At 38.9% G+C, this 19,296-nt stretch overlaps 1 protein-coding gene across 16 annotated transcripts in view; it reads right to left on the bottom strand.

Annotated features, from left to right (window-relative positions):
* Window positions 1–17,464, bottom strand: part of LOC143642845 (uncharacterized) — a 92,774-nt gene extending 75,310 nt beyond the window's left edge. For 9 of the 16 annotated variants that reach the window (XR_013155946.1, XR_013155949.1, XR_013155947.1 and 6 more), the window contains exons 1-2: window positions 17,339–17,464; window positions 16,948–17,112 (exon numbers count right to left, since the gene is read on the bottom strand). Coding sequence is in view for 3 of the 16 variants with exons in the window: in XM_077111747.1 (XP_076967862.1) it covers window positions 16,948–17,038 (91 nt within the window). In the remaining 13 variants the exon portion in view is untranslated. Of the gene's footprint in view, window positions 1–16,483; window positions 16,866–16,947; window positions 17,113–17,338 lie in introns of those variants that run through there. The other 7 variants (XM_077111741.1, XM_077111744.1, XM_077111746.1 and 4 more) reach the window with 5 other exon arrangements.
* Between the last annotated feature and the right edge of the window lie 1,832 nt (window positions 17,465–19,296).

Here is a 19,296-nt window from a genome sequence, read left to right as displayed (position 1 = left end):
CTAATTGTTTTGTTAATTCTTTTTTTAATTAATAAAAAAAAATATGACAGAAGAAACTGATCTGCATTATTTGTCACACTGGGCTCCAGGAGAAATTCCTCAGGCATGAAGGGAAGAGAGGGAACTGAAATAACTGACACAAGAAAGCTTGCAAACATATCTCAGGCATAAATGAATGAACGGAATAGGGATTTATTTCTATACCATGGCCATATCAAGAATAACAACTAAATCAAAGCAACTGTATTTAGAATCCGTATTAATTCCTCATTTAAATTCATTTATTTAACAAATGTTTATTTAGCATCTATATATAAGGCAAATATGAATAAAACAAGAATCTGGCATAAAGAAACCTAAGAGCCTAGCAGAGGAAATGAGACATACCCCACCCTCACCCCCCCCAAAAAAGGGGGAAAAACCTACAAAAGAAGATATAGAGAAAAAGTTCTGTGGAACTCAAAACAGTGATTCCTTAGAAGAAACTTCATGGAGATAATACATTCAGAGTAGACTTAAGAAATAAGTTCAAAGTGTGATTCAGTAACTGAGTACAGAAAGGCATTTCAAACAGAAAATGGATGCACAGGAGCAGGAAAGCATAAAAATCTCATAGGGGACCAATGAGAGTTCAATTTGGCTGGAACTTGGGCTATGGAAGGAGGAACAGTGAGTGAAAACGTCAGGAAGGTATTTAAAGAAACAGCCAGACACTTAGAGCAACTCTGAGAGCAGCCACTGTTCCAACCCTTCTCAGGCAAAAGCAGCAGAGGAGTCTTAAGGAGGAAGTAGTTACATCTTTCTCTATTTTCTCTTGCCATTCCCTGTTTAGGAGCAAAAATAATTTGGAAGTCATACTAATGGCACAAGGCCTTGACCAGAACAAAAGTAAACTAAACACCTTACAACCCCAGAGGAGTGAGAGAACTAAATTTCTAGAACTATGAAAAGACCATACTCAGAATGTCCAGTGCTCAAAAAAAATTACAAAACACACAAAGAAACAGGAAAGTATGGCCCATTCACAAGAAACAAAAGAATTTGCCAGAAACCATCCTTGAGGAAGCTCATACACTGAAACTATTAGCTAATAATTTTAAATCAACTGCCTTTAATATATTCGATGAGTTATGATTCATATAAAAACTAAAGAAAATTAGGAAAACATTGCTTTAGCAAAATAAAGAGGTAGAAATAATGAAAAAAGAAAACAGATATTTTCCGAGCTGCAAAGTACACTTAGTGAAATGAAACACTCATTAGTCAGATTCAAAAAGCAGATTTGAACAGGCAGAGGAAAGATTCAGTGAGTATGAAGACAAGATGACTGAAATTATCCAGAAAAAAAAAATAATGAAGAAGAATTAACAGAGGCTGGGAGACAGATGGGACATCATCAAGCATACCCTTCTGGGACGACTAGGAATCCTAAGACAAAAGAAGAAAAAAAGGGATAGAAAAAGTATGTGAAGAAATAATAGTTGCAAACTTCTCAACTCTGATAAAAGACATGAATATATGCATCACAGAAACTCTATGAACCCCAAGCAGGATAGACTCTAAGAGATCTCCACCAAAACTCATTATAGTGACATTATAAAAAATCTAAAGACAAAGAAAGGATTTTGAAAGCAGAAAGAAAAAATGCTTTTAAAAGATTATGAAACAGAATATATTGATAAAAGTTTCAATCCAACAAGAAGATACAATGACTATGAACATATAAGCACCTCAAAACAGAGTCCCAAAATATATAAAGCAAAACTGATACAACTGAAGAGAGAAATAGATAGCTCTACAACAACAGTTGGAGACTTCAATATACAACTTTCAATAATTGATGGAGAATCTAAATAGAAGATCAATAAGGAAACAGAGCACTTAAACAACAGTATCAATCAATTAGACCTAATGGACACATAGAACATTCTACCCAACAATAGCATAAGAGACATTTTTCTCAAGTACACATGGAACATTTTCCAGGATATACCATGTTAGGCCACAAATCAAACCTTAATCTTATTTTCAATAACTTAAACAATATTGAAATAATATATCTTCTTAGACAGTAATGGAATAAAACTAGAAATTAACAGGAGGAAGAAAACTGGAAAATTTACAAATATGTGGAAATTAAACAACTTGCAATTAGACAAATAACGTGTCAAAGAAGAAATCACAAAGGAAATTAAGAAATACCATAAGACAAAAGAAATAAACAAAACACGCCAAAACTTCTGCAACAAAGTCAGCACTCAGAGGGAAATTTATAGCCTGAAAAGCCTACATTGAAAAAGAAGAAAGATCACAAATCAGTAACCTAACTTCATATCTAAAGATGCTAGAACAAGAGAGCATACGAAACCCAAAGTTAGGAGAAGGAAGGAAACAGGAAAAATCAGAGCAGAGATGAAAGAAATAGAGAACAGAAAAACAATAGAGAGAATCAACAAAACTAAAAGTTAGTTTTTTAAAAGTCAACAAAATTGACAAACCTTCAGCCAGACTGACAAAGAAAAAGAGAAGACACACATGACTAAAATCAGGAATGAAAGTGGGCACATTACAACTGACCTTACACAAATAAAAAGGATTATAAGACATTATAAACAGTTATATGGTAACAGATGAGAAAACCTGCATGAAATGGACAAATTCCTTGAAATATACAGATTATCTGATCTGATACAAGAAGAAATAAATATTCTCAACAAGTAAAGAGATGGATGAAAAACTTAAATCTCCCAATGTTCCACCGATGGTGTGGCCACCTCCACGGTGAGGACACGAGCTTCCTGACCAAGCACCAATCAGAGGAGGCAGCTGGGGCTTTGGAACAATTCAGAGCTGCATCAGCATTTAGGCAAAGGTTTCCTGTTCATGGCCCTGTGGCCCAAGAGGAAGATTTGCCGTGACTTCTCTGGCCAAGTTTCTTAAACACTCAATGGTCAACGACTGAAAGCTTCCCCTCTAAGATCTGGAACAAGACAAGGATGCCCACTCTCACCAATGTTATTCAACATTATACTGGAAATTCTAGCCAGAGCAATTAGGCAAGGGAAAAAAAAAAAGGAACTCAAATTAGAAAGGAAGAAGTAAAACTTTCACTATTTGCAAACGATGTCATCCTATATATAGAAAGTTCTGAAAAACTGACAACAAAGCTACCAGAGCTAACGAACGAACTCAGCAATGTGGCAGAGTACAAGATCAACACACAAAAATCAGTAGTCTTCCAAACACTAATACTGAGCAAGCTGAGGAGGAAATCAAGAATAAAATTCCATTTACATGAGCAACTAAAAGAATCAAATATCTAGGAATAAATTTAACCAAGGATGTAAAGGACTCATACATAGAAAACTATAAAACACTGCTAAAAGAAATCAAAGAAGATCTAAATAAATGGAAGAACATTCTGTGCTCATGAACTAGAAGATAAATATTGTTAAGACGTCAATTCTACCCAAAGTGGTTTAAAGATTCAATGCAATCCCAATCAAAATTCCAACAGCCTACTTTATAGAAACAGAAAAGCCAATTACCAAATTTATTTGGAAGGGTAAAGGGCTCTGAATAGTTAAAAACATCTTGAAAAAGAAGAATGTAGTTGGAGGACTCACATTTCTTGACTTCAAAGCATATTACAAAGTAAAGTGGTCAAATCAGCATGGTAGTGGCATAAAGACAGATATATTGACCAATGGAATCGAATTGGGGGTTCAGAAATAGACCCTCATAACTGGCCAAATGATTTTTTACAAGGTTGTCAAATCCACTCAACTGGGAAAGAATAGCCTCTTCAACAACTGATACTGGATATCCCTACGCAAAAGAATGAAAGAGGACCCCTATGTCATATCTTACATAAAAATTAACTGAAAATGGATCAAATACCTAAATATAAAAGCTAGAACTATCAAACTCCTTGAAGAAAATTTACGGAAGCCTCTTCAGGACCTTGTGTTAAGCAATGGTTTCTTAGACCTTACACTCAAAGCACAAACCACAAAAGAAAAAGTAGATAAATGGGACTGCCTCAAAATTAAAAACTTCTGTGTATCAAAGGATTTTGTCACAAAAGTAAAAAGACAACCTACTTAATGGGAGAAAATATTTGGAAACCACATATCCAATAAAAGTTTAATATTCAGAATGTATAAAGAAATCCTACAACTGAAAAATAAAGGCACACAACTCAAATAAAAAATGGGCAAAAAACTTAGACATCTGCCCAAAGAGGATATACAAAAAGGCTAAAAAGCACAAGAAAAGTTGCTGAACATCAGTAACTATTAAGGAAATGCAAATCAAAACCACAATGTACTATTTCACACTCATTACAATGGCTACTATTAAAAAAAAACAGAAAATTAAAAGTGTTGGAGGATGTGGAAAAATAGGAACACGCATTCATTGGGGTGACAATGTAAAATTGCCTCTGTGAAAGACAGTTTGGCAATTCTTTAGGAAGCTAGATATAGAATTACTTTATGACCCTGAAATCCTGCTATTTGTACCCTGAAGAACTGAAGGTAGAAACACAAACAGATATTTTCACATTATATTTATAGCAGCATTATTTACCATTGCCAAAATAAAGAAGTAACCCAAGTGTCCATCAAAAGATTAATGGGGACTTCCTGGAAGATGGCGGCTTAGTAAGACGCGCGGATCTTAGTTTCTTCTCCAGGACACCTACTAGGGGAGTAGAAACGATACAGAAAGCGCCCAAAGCCACAACAGAGATAAAAAAGACAGTGTACTCCATCCTGGAACGGCTGGCTGGCTGAGAGAAGCAACTCGGGTGAGATCGCCGAGGCGCGCGGGCCTTACCGGGCGGGGTGGCAAGCGGCCGGAGTTACTCCCTTCCCCCTTCCCGGGCCGGCTGGGAGAATTGGAGAGGCGGTCCCCTGAAACAAAGACGGCTGGCGCCCACACCACGCGTAGCCCCCGGACCAACTGAGAGAATTGGATCGGAAACCCCCAGGCCGTGGAGAACGGTGACGGGTGGGGGAGGCCCCTTCCAAACCCGTGACTCCTGGGGAACGTGCACTCTCTCGGGCGGGCCGCTGCCGCTGGCGCCCTCCCGCCACGCTTGTTGCCCAGGGCTGACTAGGAAATTCGGACGGGCTCTTTCCCTGGCTGCAGCGACCAGCAACCCTCCGGGCGTTCGGACCGAGGGCCGGCTCAAGCCGCTTCGGCTAGCGAACCCCCAGGACGGCGAGAGTTTTCCAAAGTTTAAGGTCCCACAGCACCTTTTACTGGTGGGACCCGCAGACAAACGTGTGCCACGAGCGCCACCTACTGGGCAGGATAAGAAAAACAGAACCCAGAGATTTCACAGAAAAATATTACAACCTTGCTGGGTCCAACACCAAGAGAAATCTGAATAAATGCCCAGACGCCAGCAGCAGAAGATAACTGTCCACGCTCAAAAGATTGAGAATATGGCTCAGTCAAAGGAACAAACCAATAGCTCAAATGAGACGCAAGAGCTGAGACAACTAATGCTGAATATACGAACAGAAATGGAAAACCTCTTCAAAAATGAAATCGCTAAATTGAGGGAGGACATGAAGAGGACATGGGCTGAACATAAAGAAGAAATAGAAAAACTGAAAAAACAAATCGCAGAACTTATGGAAGTGAAGGATAAAGTAGCAAACATAGAAAAAATAATGGATAGCTACAATGATAGATTTAAAGAGACAGAAGATAGAATTAGTGATTTGGAGGATGGAACATCTGAATTCCAAAAAGAAACAGAAACTATAGGGAAAAGAATGGAAAAATTTGAACAGGGTATCAGGGAACTCAAGGACAATATGAACCGCACAAATATACGTGTTGTGGGTGTCCCAGAAGGAGAAGAGAAGGGAAAAGGAGGAGAAAAACTAATGGAAGAAATTATCACTGAAAATTTCCCAACTCTTATGAAAGACCTAAAATTACAGATCCAAGAAGTGCAGCGCACCCCAAAGAGATTAGACCCAAATAGGCGTTCTCCAAGACACTTACTAGTTAGAATGTCAGAGGTCAAAGAGAAAGAGAAGATCTTGAAAGCAGCAAGAGAAAAACAATCCATTACATACAAGGGAAATCCAATAAGACTTTGTGTAGATTTCTCAGCAGAAACCATGGAAGCTAGAAGACAGTGGGATGATATATTTAAAATACTAAAAGAGAAAAACTGCCAACCAAGACTCCTATATCCAGCAAAATTATCCTTCAAAAATGAGGGAGAAATTAAAACATTCTCAGACAAAAAGTCACTGAAAGAATTTGTGACCAAGAGACCAGCTCTGCAAGAAATACTAAAGGGAGCACTAGAGTCAGATACAAAAAGACAGAAGAGAGAGGTATGGAGTAAAGTGTAGAAAGAAGGAAAATCAGATATGATATATATAATACAAAAGGCAACATCTTAGAGGAAAATATTATCCAAACAGTAATAACACTAAATGTCAATGGACTGAATTCCCCAATCAAAAGACATAGATTGGCAGAATGGATTAAAAAACAGGATCCTTCTATATGCTGTCTACAGGAAACACATCTTAGACCCAAAGATAAACATAGGTTGAAAGTGAAAGGTTGGGAAAAGATATTTCATGCAAATAACAACCAGAAAAGAGCAGGAGTGGCTACACTAATATCCAACAAATTAGACTTCAAATGTAAAACAGTTAAAAGAGACAAAGAAGGACACTATCTACTAATAAAAGGAACAATTAAACAAGAAGACATAACAATCATAAATATTTACGCACCGAACCAGAATGGCCCAAAATACGTGAGGAATACACTGCAAACACTGAAAAGGGAAATAGACTCATATACCATAATAGTTGGAGACTTCAACTCACCACTCTCATCAATGGACAGAACATCTACACAGAGGATCAATAAAGAAATAGAGAATCTGAATATTACTATAAATGAACTAGACTTAATAGACATTGATAGGACATTACATCCCACAACAGCAGGATACACCTTTTTCTCAAGTGCTCATGGATCATTCTCAAAGATAGACCATATGCTGGGTCACAAAGCAAGTCTTAACAAATTTAAAAAGATTGAAATCTTACACAACACTTTCTCGGACCATAAAGGAATGATGTTGGAAATCAATAATAGGCAGAGTGCCAGAAAATTCACAAATACGTGGAGGCTCAACAACACACTCCTAAACAACGACTGGGTCAAAGAAGAAATTGCAAGAGAAATTAGCAAATACCTCGAGGCGAATGAAAATGAAAACACAACATATCAAAACTTATGGGACGCAGCAAAGGCAGTGCTAAGAGGGAAATTTATTGCTCTAAATGCCTATATCAGAAAAGAAGAAAAGGCAAAAATTCAGGAATTAACTATCCATTTGGAAGAACTGGAGAAAGAACAGCAAGCTAACCCCAAAGCAAGCAAAAGGAAAGAAATAACAAAGATTAGAGCACAAATAAATGAAATTGAAAACATGAAAACAATAGAGAAAATCAATAAGGCCAGAAGTTGGTTCTATGAGAAAATCAATAAGATTGATGGGCCCTTAGCAAGATTGACAAAAAGAAGAAGAGAGAGGATGCAAATAAATAAGATCAGAAATGGAAGAGGAGACATAACTACTGACCTCACAGAAATAAAGGAGGTAATAACAGGATACTATGAACAACTTTACGCTAATAAATACAACAATTTAGAGGAAATGGACGGGTTCCTGGAAAGACATGAACAACCAACTTTGACTCAAGAAGACATAGATGACCTCAACAAACCAATCACAAGTAAAGAAATTGAATTAGTCATTCAAAAGCTTCCTAAAAAGAAAAGTCCAGGACCAGATGGCTTCACATGTGAATTCTACCAAACGCTCCAGAAAGAATTAGTACCAATTCTCTTCAAACTCTTCAACATAATCGAAGTGGAGGGAAAACTACCTAATTCATTCTATGAAGCCAACATCACCCTCATACCAAAACCAGGCAAAGATATCACAAAAAAAGAAAACTACAGACCAATCTCTCTAATGAATACAGATGCAAAAATCCTCAATAAAATTCTAGCAAATCATATCCAACAACACATTAAAAGAATTATACATCATGACCAAGTAGGATTCATCCCAGGTATGCAAGGATGGTTCAACATAAGAAAATCAATTAATGTAATACACCATATCAACAAATCAAAGCAGAAAAATCACATGATCATCTCAATTGATGCAGAGAAGGCATTCGACAAGATTCAACATCCTTTCCTGTTGAAAACACTTCAAAAGATAGGAATACAAGGGAACCTCCTTAAAATGATACAGGGAATATATGAAAAACCCACAGCTAATATCATCCTCAATGGGGAAAAATTGAAAACCTTCCCCCTAAGATCAGGAACAAGACAAGGATGTCCACTATCACCACTATTATTCAACATTGTGTTGGAGGTTCTAGCCAGAGCAATTAGACAAGAAAAAGAAATACAAGGCATCAAAATTGGAAAGGAAGAAGTAAAACTATCACTGTTTGCAGACGATATGATACTATACGTCGAAAACCCGGAAAAATCCACAACAAAACTACTAGAGCTAATAAATGAGTACAGCAAAGTAGCAGGTTACAAGATCAACATTCAAAAATCTGTAGCATTTCTATACACTAGTAATGAACAAGCTGAGGGGGAAATCAAGAAACGAATCCCATTTACAATTGCAACTAAAAGAATAAAATACCTAGGAATAAATTTAACTAAAGAGACAAAAAACCTATATAAAGAAAACTACAAAAAACTGCTAAAAGAAATCACAGAAGACCTAAATAGATGGAAGGGCATACCGTGTTCATGGATTGGAAGACTAAATATAGTTAAGATGTCAATCCTACCTAAATTGATTTACAGATTCAATGCAATACCAATCAAAATCCCAACAACTTATTTTTCAGAAATAGAAAAACCAATAAGCAAATTTATCTGGAAGGGCAGGGTGCCCCGAATTGCTAAAAACATCTTGAGGAAAAAAAACGAAGCTGGAGGTCTCGCGCTGCCTGACTTTAAGGCATATTATGAAGCCACAGTGGTCAAAACAGCATGGTATTGGCATAAAGATAGATATATCGACCAATGGAATCGAATAGAGTGCTCAGATATAGACCCTCTCATCTATGGACATTTGATCTTTGATAAGGCAGTCAAGCCAACTCACCTGGGACAGAGCAGTCTCTTCAATAAATGGTGCCTAGAGAACTGGATATCCATATGCAAAAGAATGAAAGAAGACCCATCTCTCACACCCTATACAAAAGTTAACTCAAAATGGATCAAAGATCTAAACATTAGGTCTAAGACCATAAAACAGTTAGAGGAAAATGTTGGGAGATATCTTATGGATCTTACAACTGGAGGCGGTTTTATGGACCTTAAACCTAAAGCAAGAGCACTGAAGAAGGAAATAAATAAATGGGAACTCCTCAAAATTAAACACTTTTGTGCATCAAAGAACTTCATCAAGAAAGTAGAAAGACAGCCTTCACAATGGGAGACAATATTTGGAAATGATATATCAGATAAAGGTCTAGTATCCAGAATTTATAAAGAGATTGTTCATCTCAACAACAAAAAGACAGCCAACCCAATTACAAAATGGGAAAAAGACTTGAACAGACACCTCTCAGAAGAGGAAATACGGATGGCCAAGAGGCACATGAAGAGATGCTCAATGTCCCTGGCCATTAGAGAAATGCAAATCAAAACCACAATGAGATATCATCTCACACCCACCAGAATGGCCATTATCAACAAAACAGAAAATGACAAGTGCTGGAGAGGATGCGGAGAAAGAGGCACACTTATCCACTGTTGGTGGGAATGTCAAAGGGTGCAACCACTGTGGAAGGCAGTTTGGCGGTTCCTCAAAAAGCTGAATATAGAATTGCCATACGACCCAGCAATACCATTGCTAGGTATCTACTCAAAGGACTTAAGGGCAAAGACACAAACGGACATTTGCACACCAATGTTTATAGCAGCATTATTTACAATTGCAAAGAGATGGAAACAGCCAAAATCTCCATCAACAGAAGAGTGGCTAAACAAACTGTGGTATATACATACGATGGAATATTATGCAGCTTTAAGACAAGATAAACTTATGAACCATGTAATAACATGGATGGACCTAGAGAATATTATGCTGAGTGAATCCAGCCAAAAACTAAAGGACAAATACTGTATGGTCCCACTGATGTGAACGGACATTCGAGAATAAACTTGAAATATGTCATTGGTAACAGAGTTCAGCAGGAGTTAGAAACAGGGTAAGACAATGGGTAATTGAAGCTGAAGGGATACAGACTGGGCAACAGGACTAGATACAAAAACTCAAAAATGGACAGCACAATAATACCTAATTGTAAAGTAATCATGTTAAAACACTGAATGAAGCTGCATCTGAGCTATAGGTTTTTGTTTTGTTTTGTTTTGATTTTACTATTATTACTTTTATTTTTTTCTCTATATTAACATTCTATATCTTTTTCGGTTATGTTGCTAGTTCTTCTAAACCAATGCAAATGTACTAAGAAATGATGATCATGCATCTATGTGATGATGTTAAGAATTAATGATTGCATGTGTAGAATGGTATGATCTCTAAATGTTGGGTTAATTTCTTTTTTTCCGTTAATTAAAAAAAAAAAAAAAAAGAGAAGGGATAATTGGAGATGAAGGGATACAGACTGTACAACGGGACTGGATATAAAAACTCAGAAATGGACAGCACAATACTACCCAATTGTAATGCAATTATGTTAAAACACTGAATGAAGCTGCATGTGAGGTATAGGTTTTTTGTTTTTGTTTTTTTTGTTTTTTTTTCTTTCTATTATTGTTTTAATTCTTATTCTGTTGTCTTTTTATTTCTTTTTCTAAATCGATGCAAATGTACTAAGAAATGATGAATATGCAACTATGTGATGTTATTAAGAATTACTGATTGTACATGTAGATTGGAATGATTTCTAATTGTTTTGTTAATTCTTTTTTTAATTAATAAAAATTAAAAAAAATTAAAAAAAAAAAAAAAAGATTAATGGATAAACAAAATGCAGTACGTACAAGCAAAGGAATATTATTCAGCTGTAAGAGAAATGAAGTCTTGATACATACAACAACATGGATCAATGTAGGGGACATTATGCTACATGAAATAAGCCTGAGACATATGAACACATATAGTCTGAGCTAAATGATGTGAACGAATTATAATAAACAAACTCATAGAGTGAAAATCTAGAATGTAGGTTACAAGGTGGATAGACTGGGTTAGAAAATGGGGAGGTGATGCTTTATTTGTACAGAATTTCTGTTTAGGTTGATTGTGAAGGTTTGGAAATGGATGGTGGTGATGGTGGCATATTATTGTGAGTGTAATTAATAGCATTGATTAATGTAGGTGAATTTAATTGAACGGGGAAGTTTTGAGTTGTGTGTGCTATTAGAAGGAAAGTTAGAAGATAAAACATGGGACTGTATAACACAGTAAATCCTGCAGTGGAAGAATTACTGGGGTTAATTAATGTAAAGGTGTAATCTTTCATGAATTATAACAAATGTATGACACTAATACAAGGTATTAATAATAGGATGGTATATGGGGAAAAAACACACCTAATGTAAACTATGGACTATAATTAATAGTACTATTTTAATATTCTTTCATCAACTGTTACAAAGGTATCACACTAATGCAAAGTGTCAACAATGGGGGCACATGAGAACACTGTATTTTTCACATGTCTTTTCTGTAAACCTACAACTTCTCTAATTAAAAAATAATAATTAAAAAAAAAAACCTACTAACAAGGTTCCAGGATCAGATGGTTTCACTGCTGAATTCTACCAAACATTGAGAAAATTTAATACCAATCCTTCTGAAAATCTTTCAAAAGAACAGAAGAGAAGGTTACTTTCTAACTTATTCTAAGAAGCCAGCATTATTCTGATACCAAAGCCAGCTAAAAACAAGAAAAGAAAATCACAGACCAGTGTCTCTGATAAATAAAGATGCAAAAATTCTCAAGAAAATATTGGCAGACCAAATCCAACATTAGAGGAATAATGACCCTGACCAAGTAGGACTAATTCCAGCATTACAAGGATAGTGCAACATAAAATCAATCAATTAACATACCACATTAATAAAATGAAGAAAAAAAATCACATGATCTCAACTGATACAGAAATTGCACTTGACAAAATTCAATATCTTTTCATGAGAAAAACACTCAGAAAACAAGGAATAAAGGAAATGTTTTCAATATAATAAAGGGCATTTCTGAAAAATCCACAGCAAATACCATACTCAATGGTAAAAGACTGAAAGCTTTCGCTTAAATCAGGAATAAGATAGACAAGGATGCCCGCTTTCACCACTGTTATTCAACATTGTTCTGGAAGTTCTAGACAGAGCAATCAGGCAAGAGAAAGAAAGAAAGGCAGATAAATTGGAAAGGAAGAAGTAAAAATATCCCTATCACAGATATTATGACCGTACATATGGAAAACCCCAAAGAATCCATAAGAAAGCTACCAGGACATTAGTCTGAATTCAGCAAAGTTGTACGATACAAGAAAAATACACAGAAGTCAGTTGGCTTTCTATTCACCAGAAATGAACAATCTGAAAAGAAAATTCCATTTCTGAGAGCATCTAAAAGAATAAAACACCTAGGAATAAATTTAACCAAACATATAAAAAACTTGTACAATCAAAACTACAAAACATTGCTGAAAGAAATTAAACATGATCTAACTAAATTGAAAGACAACCCATGTTCATGGATTGTAAGACATTACATTGTTAAAACGTCAATATTGCCTTAAGAGTTCTATAAATTCAACTAATCCTCATCAAAATTCCAGCAGTATTTTTTTGCAGAAATGGAAAGGCTGATCCTCAAATTTATATGAAATTGTAAGAAGCCCTGACCAGCCAAAACAATCTTGAATGTATGAGCTGGAGGATATATACTTCCTGATTTTAAAACTCGTAGCAAGGGAACATTAATTAAAACAGTGTAGTACTGCCATAAAGGCAGACATACAGACCATGGAATAAAATTCAGAGTCCAGAGATAAAACACACATCTATGGCCAGCTGATTTTTAATAAGGGTGCCAAGTCCATCCAATGGGGAAAATCAGTTTTTTCAACAAACAGTATTGCGACAACTGAAAATCCACATGCAAAAGATATATGTGGACCCCTTACCGCATGCCACATAGAAAAATGAATTCAAAATGGATCAAAGCCCTAAATATAAATGTCAATACTACAAAACTCTTACAAGAAAACATAGGGAAATATCTTCAAGACTTTGTAGTAGGCAGTGGATTTTTAGAATTTACACAAAAGCATGAGCACCAAGAGAAAAAATACATAAAAATGGGCCTCACAAAAATAAATAGCTTTTGCATCAAAAGACATTATCAAGAAAGTGAAAAAAAACAACCTACAGAATGGGAAAAAATATTAGAAACCATATATCTGAAAAGAGTTTAATATCTAGAATATATAAAGAACTCCTACAATTCAACAATAAATAGACAAAGAATCCAATTAAAAAATGAGCCAATTGAAATAGCCCGGTCAAAGGAACAAACAAACAATTCAAATGACATACAGGAGCTGAAACAATTAATTCAGAATATACGAACAGACCTGGAAAATCTCATCAAAAACCAAATCAATGAATTGAGGGAGAATACAAAGAAGGCAAGGAATGAACAAAAAGAAGAAATCGAAAGTCTGATAAAACAAATCACAGAACTTATGGGAATGAAAGGCACCGTAGAAGACTTGAAAAAAAACAATGGAAATGGTAGATTTCAAGTGACAAAACATAGGAATAATGAACTGAAGGACGGAATATCTGAAATCCAACAAGAAAAAGAAAATATACAGGAAAAAAAGGAAAAATATGAGCAGGGACTCAGGGAGTTGAAGGACAATATGAAGCACATGAATGTACGTGTTGTGGGTATCCCAGAAGGAGAAGAGAAGGGAAAAGGAGGAGAAAAACTAATGGAGGAAATTATCACTGAAAATTTCCAACTCTTATGAAAGACTTACAATTACAGATCCAAGAAGTGCAGCGTACCCCAAAGAGAATAGATCCAAACAGACATACTACAAGACATTTACTAATCAGAATGTCAGAATCAAAGAGAAAGAGAGAATCTTGAAAGCAGCAAGAGAAAAGCAATCCATCACGTACAAGGGAAGCCCAATAACACTATGCATAGATCTCTCAGCAGAAACCATGGAGGCGAGAAGACAGTGGGATGATATATTTAAATTATTAAAAGAGAAAAACTGCCAACCAAGAATTCTCTATCCAGCAAAACTGTCCTTCAAAAATGAGGGAGAAATTAAAACATTTTCAGACAAAAAATCACTGAAAGAATTTGCAACCAAGAGACCAGATCTGCACGAAATACTAAAGGGAGCACTAGCAACAGATACGAAAAGACAGAAGAGAGAGATGTGGAGAAGAGTGTAGAAAGGAAGACTATGAGCAAAGATAAAAAGAAGGAAAATTGGATATGACATAAAATCCAGAAAGCAAAACAGTAGAAGAAAGCAGTTCCCATGCAGTAATAACAACTAAATGTTAATGGATTAAACTCCCCAATCAAAAGACATAGACTGGCAGAATGGATTAAAAAACAGGACCCATCTATATGCTATCTCTACTCAAAGGGCATGAGGGCAAGGACACAAACGGACATTTGCACACTAATGTTTATAGCAGAATTATTTACAAATACCAAGAGATGTAAACAGCCAAAATGTCCATCAACAGACGGGTGGCTAAACAAATTGTGGCATATACATACGATGGACTATTATGCAGCTATAAGAAAGAATAAAGTTATGAAGTATGTAACAACATGGATGGACCTTCAGGACATTATGCTGAGTGAGATTGGCTAGAAACAGAAGGACAAATACTGTATGGTCTCACTGATGTGAACTGACATTTGTGAATAAACTTGGAATATTTTGTTGAAAGAGGGGACCATCAGGAGACAGAAATAGGGGAAGATATTGGGTAATTGGAGCTGAAGGGATAAAGATTGTGCAACTGGACTGAAAATAAAAACTCAGAAATGGACAGCACAATACTACCTAACTGTAATATAATTATGTTAAAACACTGAATGAAGCTGCATGTGAGAATGATAGAGGGAGGAGGGCTGGGGGCATAAATGAAATCACAAAGATAGATGATAAAGACTGAGATGGTATAATCTAGGAGTGCCTAGAGTGTATAATGATAGTGACTAAATGCGCAAAATTTAAAAATGTTTTTGCATGAGGAAGAACAAAAGAATGTCATTACTGCAGAGTGCTGAAAATAGATGGTACTTAATATTTTTAAATTTCAACTAATGTGTGAGACTAAAGCAAAATATGTTTATTTAGTACAAGAAAAAAAAAAGACAAGACACACCATGCATTTTAATATAAAACTTATGTTACTGGTCATCAACTTACCTCCTGGACAGTTAGGTTTCCACACAGCTTGTTAGTAGATGATTACATCTGATTTAACAGCCATGCATCAACAATATGCTCTAGTCCAGCATGCAAAACAAACCTGCATTCTGCATTTAACCAGATCTAGAGGAACCAATGCTGTATGTGTTGTGCCACAGCTAATAATTCCTCCAAGTCCACAAAGGATAAAGAATCTGCCAGATCCATAGTCACAGCTATACTGCTCTGAGTTAAAAAAAAAAATCAAGTAAGATTTTCTTCAGAGATAATCAGGCCATGGGAAAACTAGATTTCCCTGTGAAACAGAACCATCACAGCTGAACATCTTCGTCGTCCTTTACCAACAAGTCAAAGGTAATTCTCCATCTCGTGTGAATAAGGGGAAATGTGTTGCCCAAATCATTTTAGGATTACAAATATTCTGTATCTGTAAAATACTAGCTGTTACTTAGTTACCCATGATGGTGTTTTTAAAAAGTTATCAACATTAACGGCCTTCACAATGAAATAAAAATCAAAGCAAGAATGAGCACCCCAACATGTAAAAGACGGCAAACAACTTCAAACTGAGCACTTACCAATACTATCACCACATAAATGAATTCCTATAGCATAAAACATAAATTTCTGCAGTCAAATATACACTATAGTAATCCCCCAGACCAAGTGAGGTTTTATGGTTTCACAGTGAAGTTCAGAATGATAGGTAAGGATTATTTACCCAAACTAAAAACAGAAACACACGAAGATAAAAACAAAACAAAACAAAAAGCTTCAGATTTTACAGACCCTCTCTAGATACCATTCTCACGACTTCTACGATTTGACTGTCAGGTTTTCCTCCCTCTCCGGGGTTTAAAACGGTTACGTAAAAGCTGGGCCCACTCTCCCTAACCCCCAGGCAGTGACGCCAGGAGCTGCCTACCGATTTCACCTCCTCCCGCAGCCCGTGCGGGACTCGAGGTCGCCGCCCCGCATCGAAACTCTGGAGAACCAGGAATCTCACGCACCCGCGTCAACTAATTCCGGGCTTGCAGCGCACTTACAGGAGAGGGGGTATTTTTAAGAAAAAAATTAAACCCAAGTCAAACAACAGAGAATACAGTTTGGATTACGGGGGGTCAGCTGCTAGGCAGCTTCGCCCGGCGGTCCGCTGACCAGATAACGGGCGGTCACCGCCTGGCCGTCCTCACCGCCGCGAGGCCGTGGAGGTCACCGCGGGGCTCCGGCCTAGGCCCTTCCACGCCCTTGCGGAGGGCGAAGGACCCGACAGCTCGCGCGGGAGCGGCCGACGTGCCGGGGCTGCCCCGTCCTTTCGCGTCCCCCAGGCCCGAGAGCAGGGCAGGCCGCAAGGCACGGCAACCGCTTCGGGGCAGCATCCGCCCTCACCTTCCAGGGCGGCCGCGGACAGGCTGCGCGAGCGGCGGGGCGGGCCCAGGGGCCCGGTGGGGCCGCTGCGGGGGCCCGCGAGGCCCCCCATCGTGCACCAGCTGCAGGTGAGGCGCGTGAAACGGGTTGGCGCGCGCCAGATGCGCCACGGACGCGAACATCCTCCTAGGGAAGAGGGGGCGGCGGTGAGGCAGGGGCCCGGGCGTCGGGGCGGCCCAGCCACCCCCCCGGGACCCGACCCGGGCCTGCCTTCCTCCCGTCTCCGCGCCCTTGGGGAGGTCACGACGTCCTTCCCAAGGCAGGCCGCGCCCGAGCGGGCCCAGAGCCACCGCAGCAGCGCCCCAGGGGCTCCGCTCCCCGCACCCCCGGGAGGAAGGCCGGTCCCACTCACTCCTAAGATGGCGAACACCGACCGCTCCCTCGGAAAGGTTGCGACTCAGAAGCCGAACGTCGTCCCGGCTCGCACTCCCGTTCCCTTCGCGCGCCGTCAGTCAGACGCACGCGGCGCGTCATTACCTGCAGGCGGCGCCCATTGGCCGAGAAGAGGTTCGAGGCCGTGGCGTCATCGCGTCCTTCTAGCAACCCTAGCCCCGCCCCACGTCCGCCCCGCCCTTCCGGCCGGCTTCTGCGTAGGAGGATTCGTTCTGCGCAGGTGCGCGGCCCGGGCTGTCTCTGGTATTGGACTCGTGCCCGTGACCCTTCCTTTGTCACTTCACCTTCAGGCATCTCTCCTTGACGCCTGGGCCTCGGTTCTTTCTATTTAAGTGTGCCCTAGTATGCAGTAGTCATTAAAGATAGGACTAATGCTCGATGTGTATAATTCAAATGTTGCGTTTCGAACACAATAGCACCATTTTGTGCCACAACTTCTGGTATTACAGTATTTTTAAGTTGCAGTAATTGACATTACACATAAGCATGTCTGCATTTTCCGTCGGACTACGGGAGAATATTTTAAAAGGAAATGTGCGACAAGGGCTCCTAAGGTAGACCAGACTGCTGCTTCTTTACGTAGACGAACACATTCATCCATTCAACGTGTGCGGTGAACTGGAATGAAAGTGACTAGCAGCAGGCTTTGTGTGTTTTTAAAAAATGTAGAAAATCTTCATTAGTTTCAGTTCACTGGAAGGGGCCTAGTACAGCTGGAAGCGAGTTAGTAGGGGTCAAAACTCTGGCTCTGTGGCAGGTAAAGTACTTGATCTCTATAAACCTATTTCTTAAATGTAAGGTGGTGACAGGACCCGTCATGGGCTTACACCCTGTATAGTCACATAGGCGCCACACATGGTCTGATGATCTGCTCTCACTGTTTCGAAATTCTTAACGGTTTATGAACCAGGAACTTCACATTTTTCAATTTGCACTGAGCCCCACAAGTTACATCGGTGACCCTACATGCAGTTTGTGTGGACTCTGTGAGATAATGTCTAAAAATCTAAAAAAGATGGGGTGTAAAAAATTCACTATTATCACTCAGGCAAGGTTTTAAAACTCTCTCTTTAAATCTGCATCAAAAATTTAGAATACCATTTAAAATACTGTAACTGGGGTACCTGTCGGCATAGAGTCCTTGAGTAAGGCCAACAGTAAGTTTAAGAAGGCACAGGTCAAATTTTTATTTACTTACCAACAGGCTCTTAGAAAGAGCATCGGGCTTGTGCTCCTGACCTTGAAAGAGCTCATTTGCACAAGTGTGACAGACTGCTTTTGAAATGGCCTCCACCACTAAATAAGTGTGGGATTTCTGTCACGTATCCATGGAAGTGGCAGCTGCTTGATCCGGGATATGACCTGCAGGTAGGATCTGAACGTTTAGTGAATGTGTATGCAGAAAGGAAGAAGTCAATTTACTTGCTCAAGGAACAGAGAAAGTCAGAGGAAGAATTCAGGAAGTAGTGGCAGCTAATTTCTAAAAAGTGCACTGATTGTTTAGGACTTCCCATACCGGGCTGAGGAAGTTGACCATATCAGGTAGACAGAGGGAGCCCCTGAAGGTTTTTCCTTTTCCTTCTCTCTCCCCGCACCGCCTCACCCCCTGCCCCCAGCTTTGAGGCATTTTTTTCTGATTAAAGCAATCCCATGTTGGAGAAGTGGCTGCGACCTCAGTCCGGGTGGCAGGAAGGTCTGCCCATGCAGAGGAGGAGCACGAGCAGGAGCAGCCGGGCCCCAGGGCCAGGAGCACCAATATGGAGATGGCCAAGCCCAAGGTCCAGGCCCTGCAGCTCCAGGTGGATGACGCCATGAGAGAGCCCAGCGCCTGCATCAGGAAGTGGAGGGAGAAGGCGGGCCCCGGAAGCGGCTGGGTGGAGGTGGCCTCTTTGAACTGGTGGATCCAGCTGGTTGAAG

This window comes from Tamandua tetradactyla, chromosome 7 (genome assembly GCF_023851605.1).
Source record: "Tamandua tetradactyla isolate mTamTet1 chromosome 7, mTamTet1.pri, whole genome shotgun sequence".
In the NCBI taxonomy this organism is placed as follows: Eukaryota; Metazoa; Chordata; class Mammalia; order Pilosa; family Myrmecophagidae; genus Tamandua; species Tamandua tetradactyla.
This window is presented reverse-complemented; position numbering and strand designations above follow the sequence as displayed.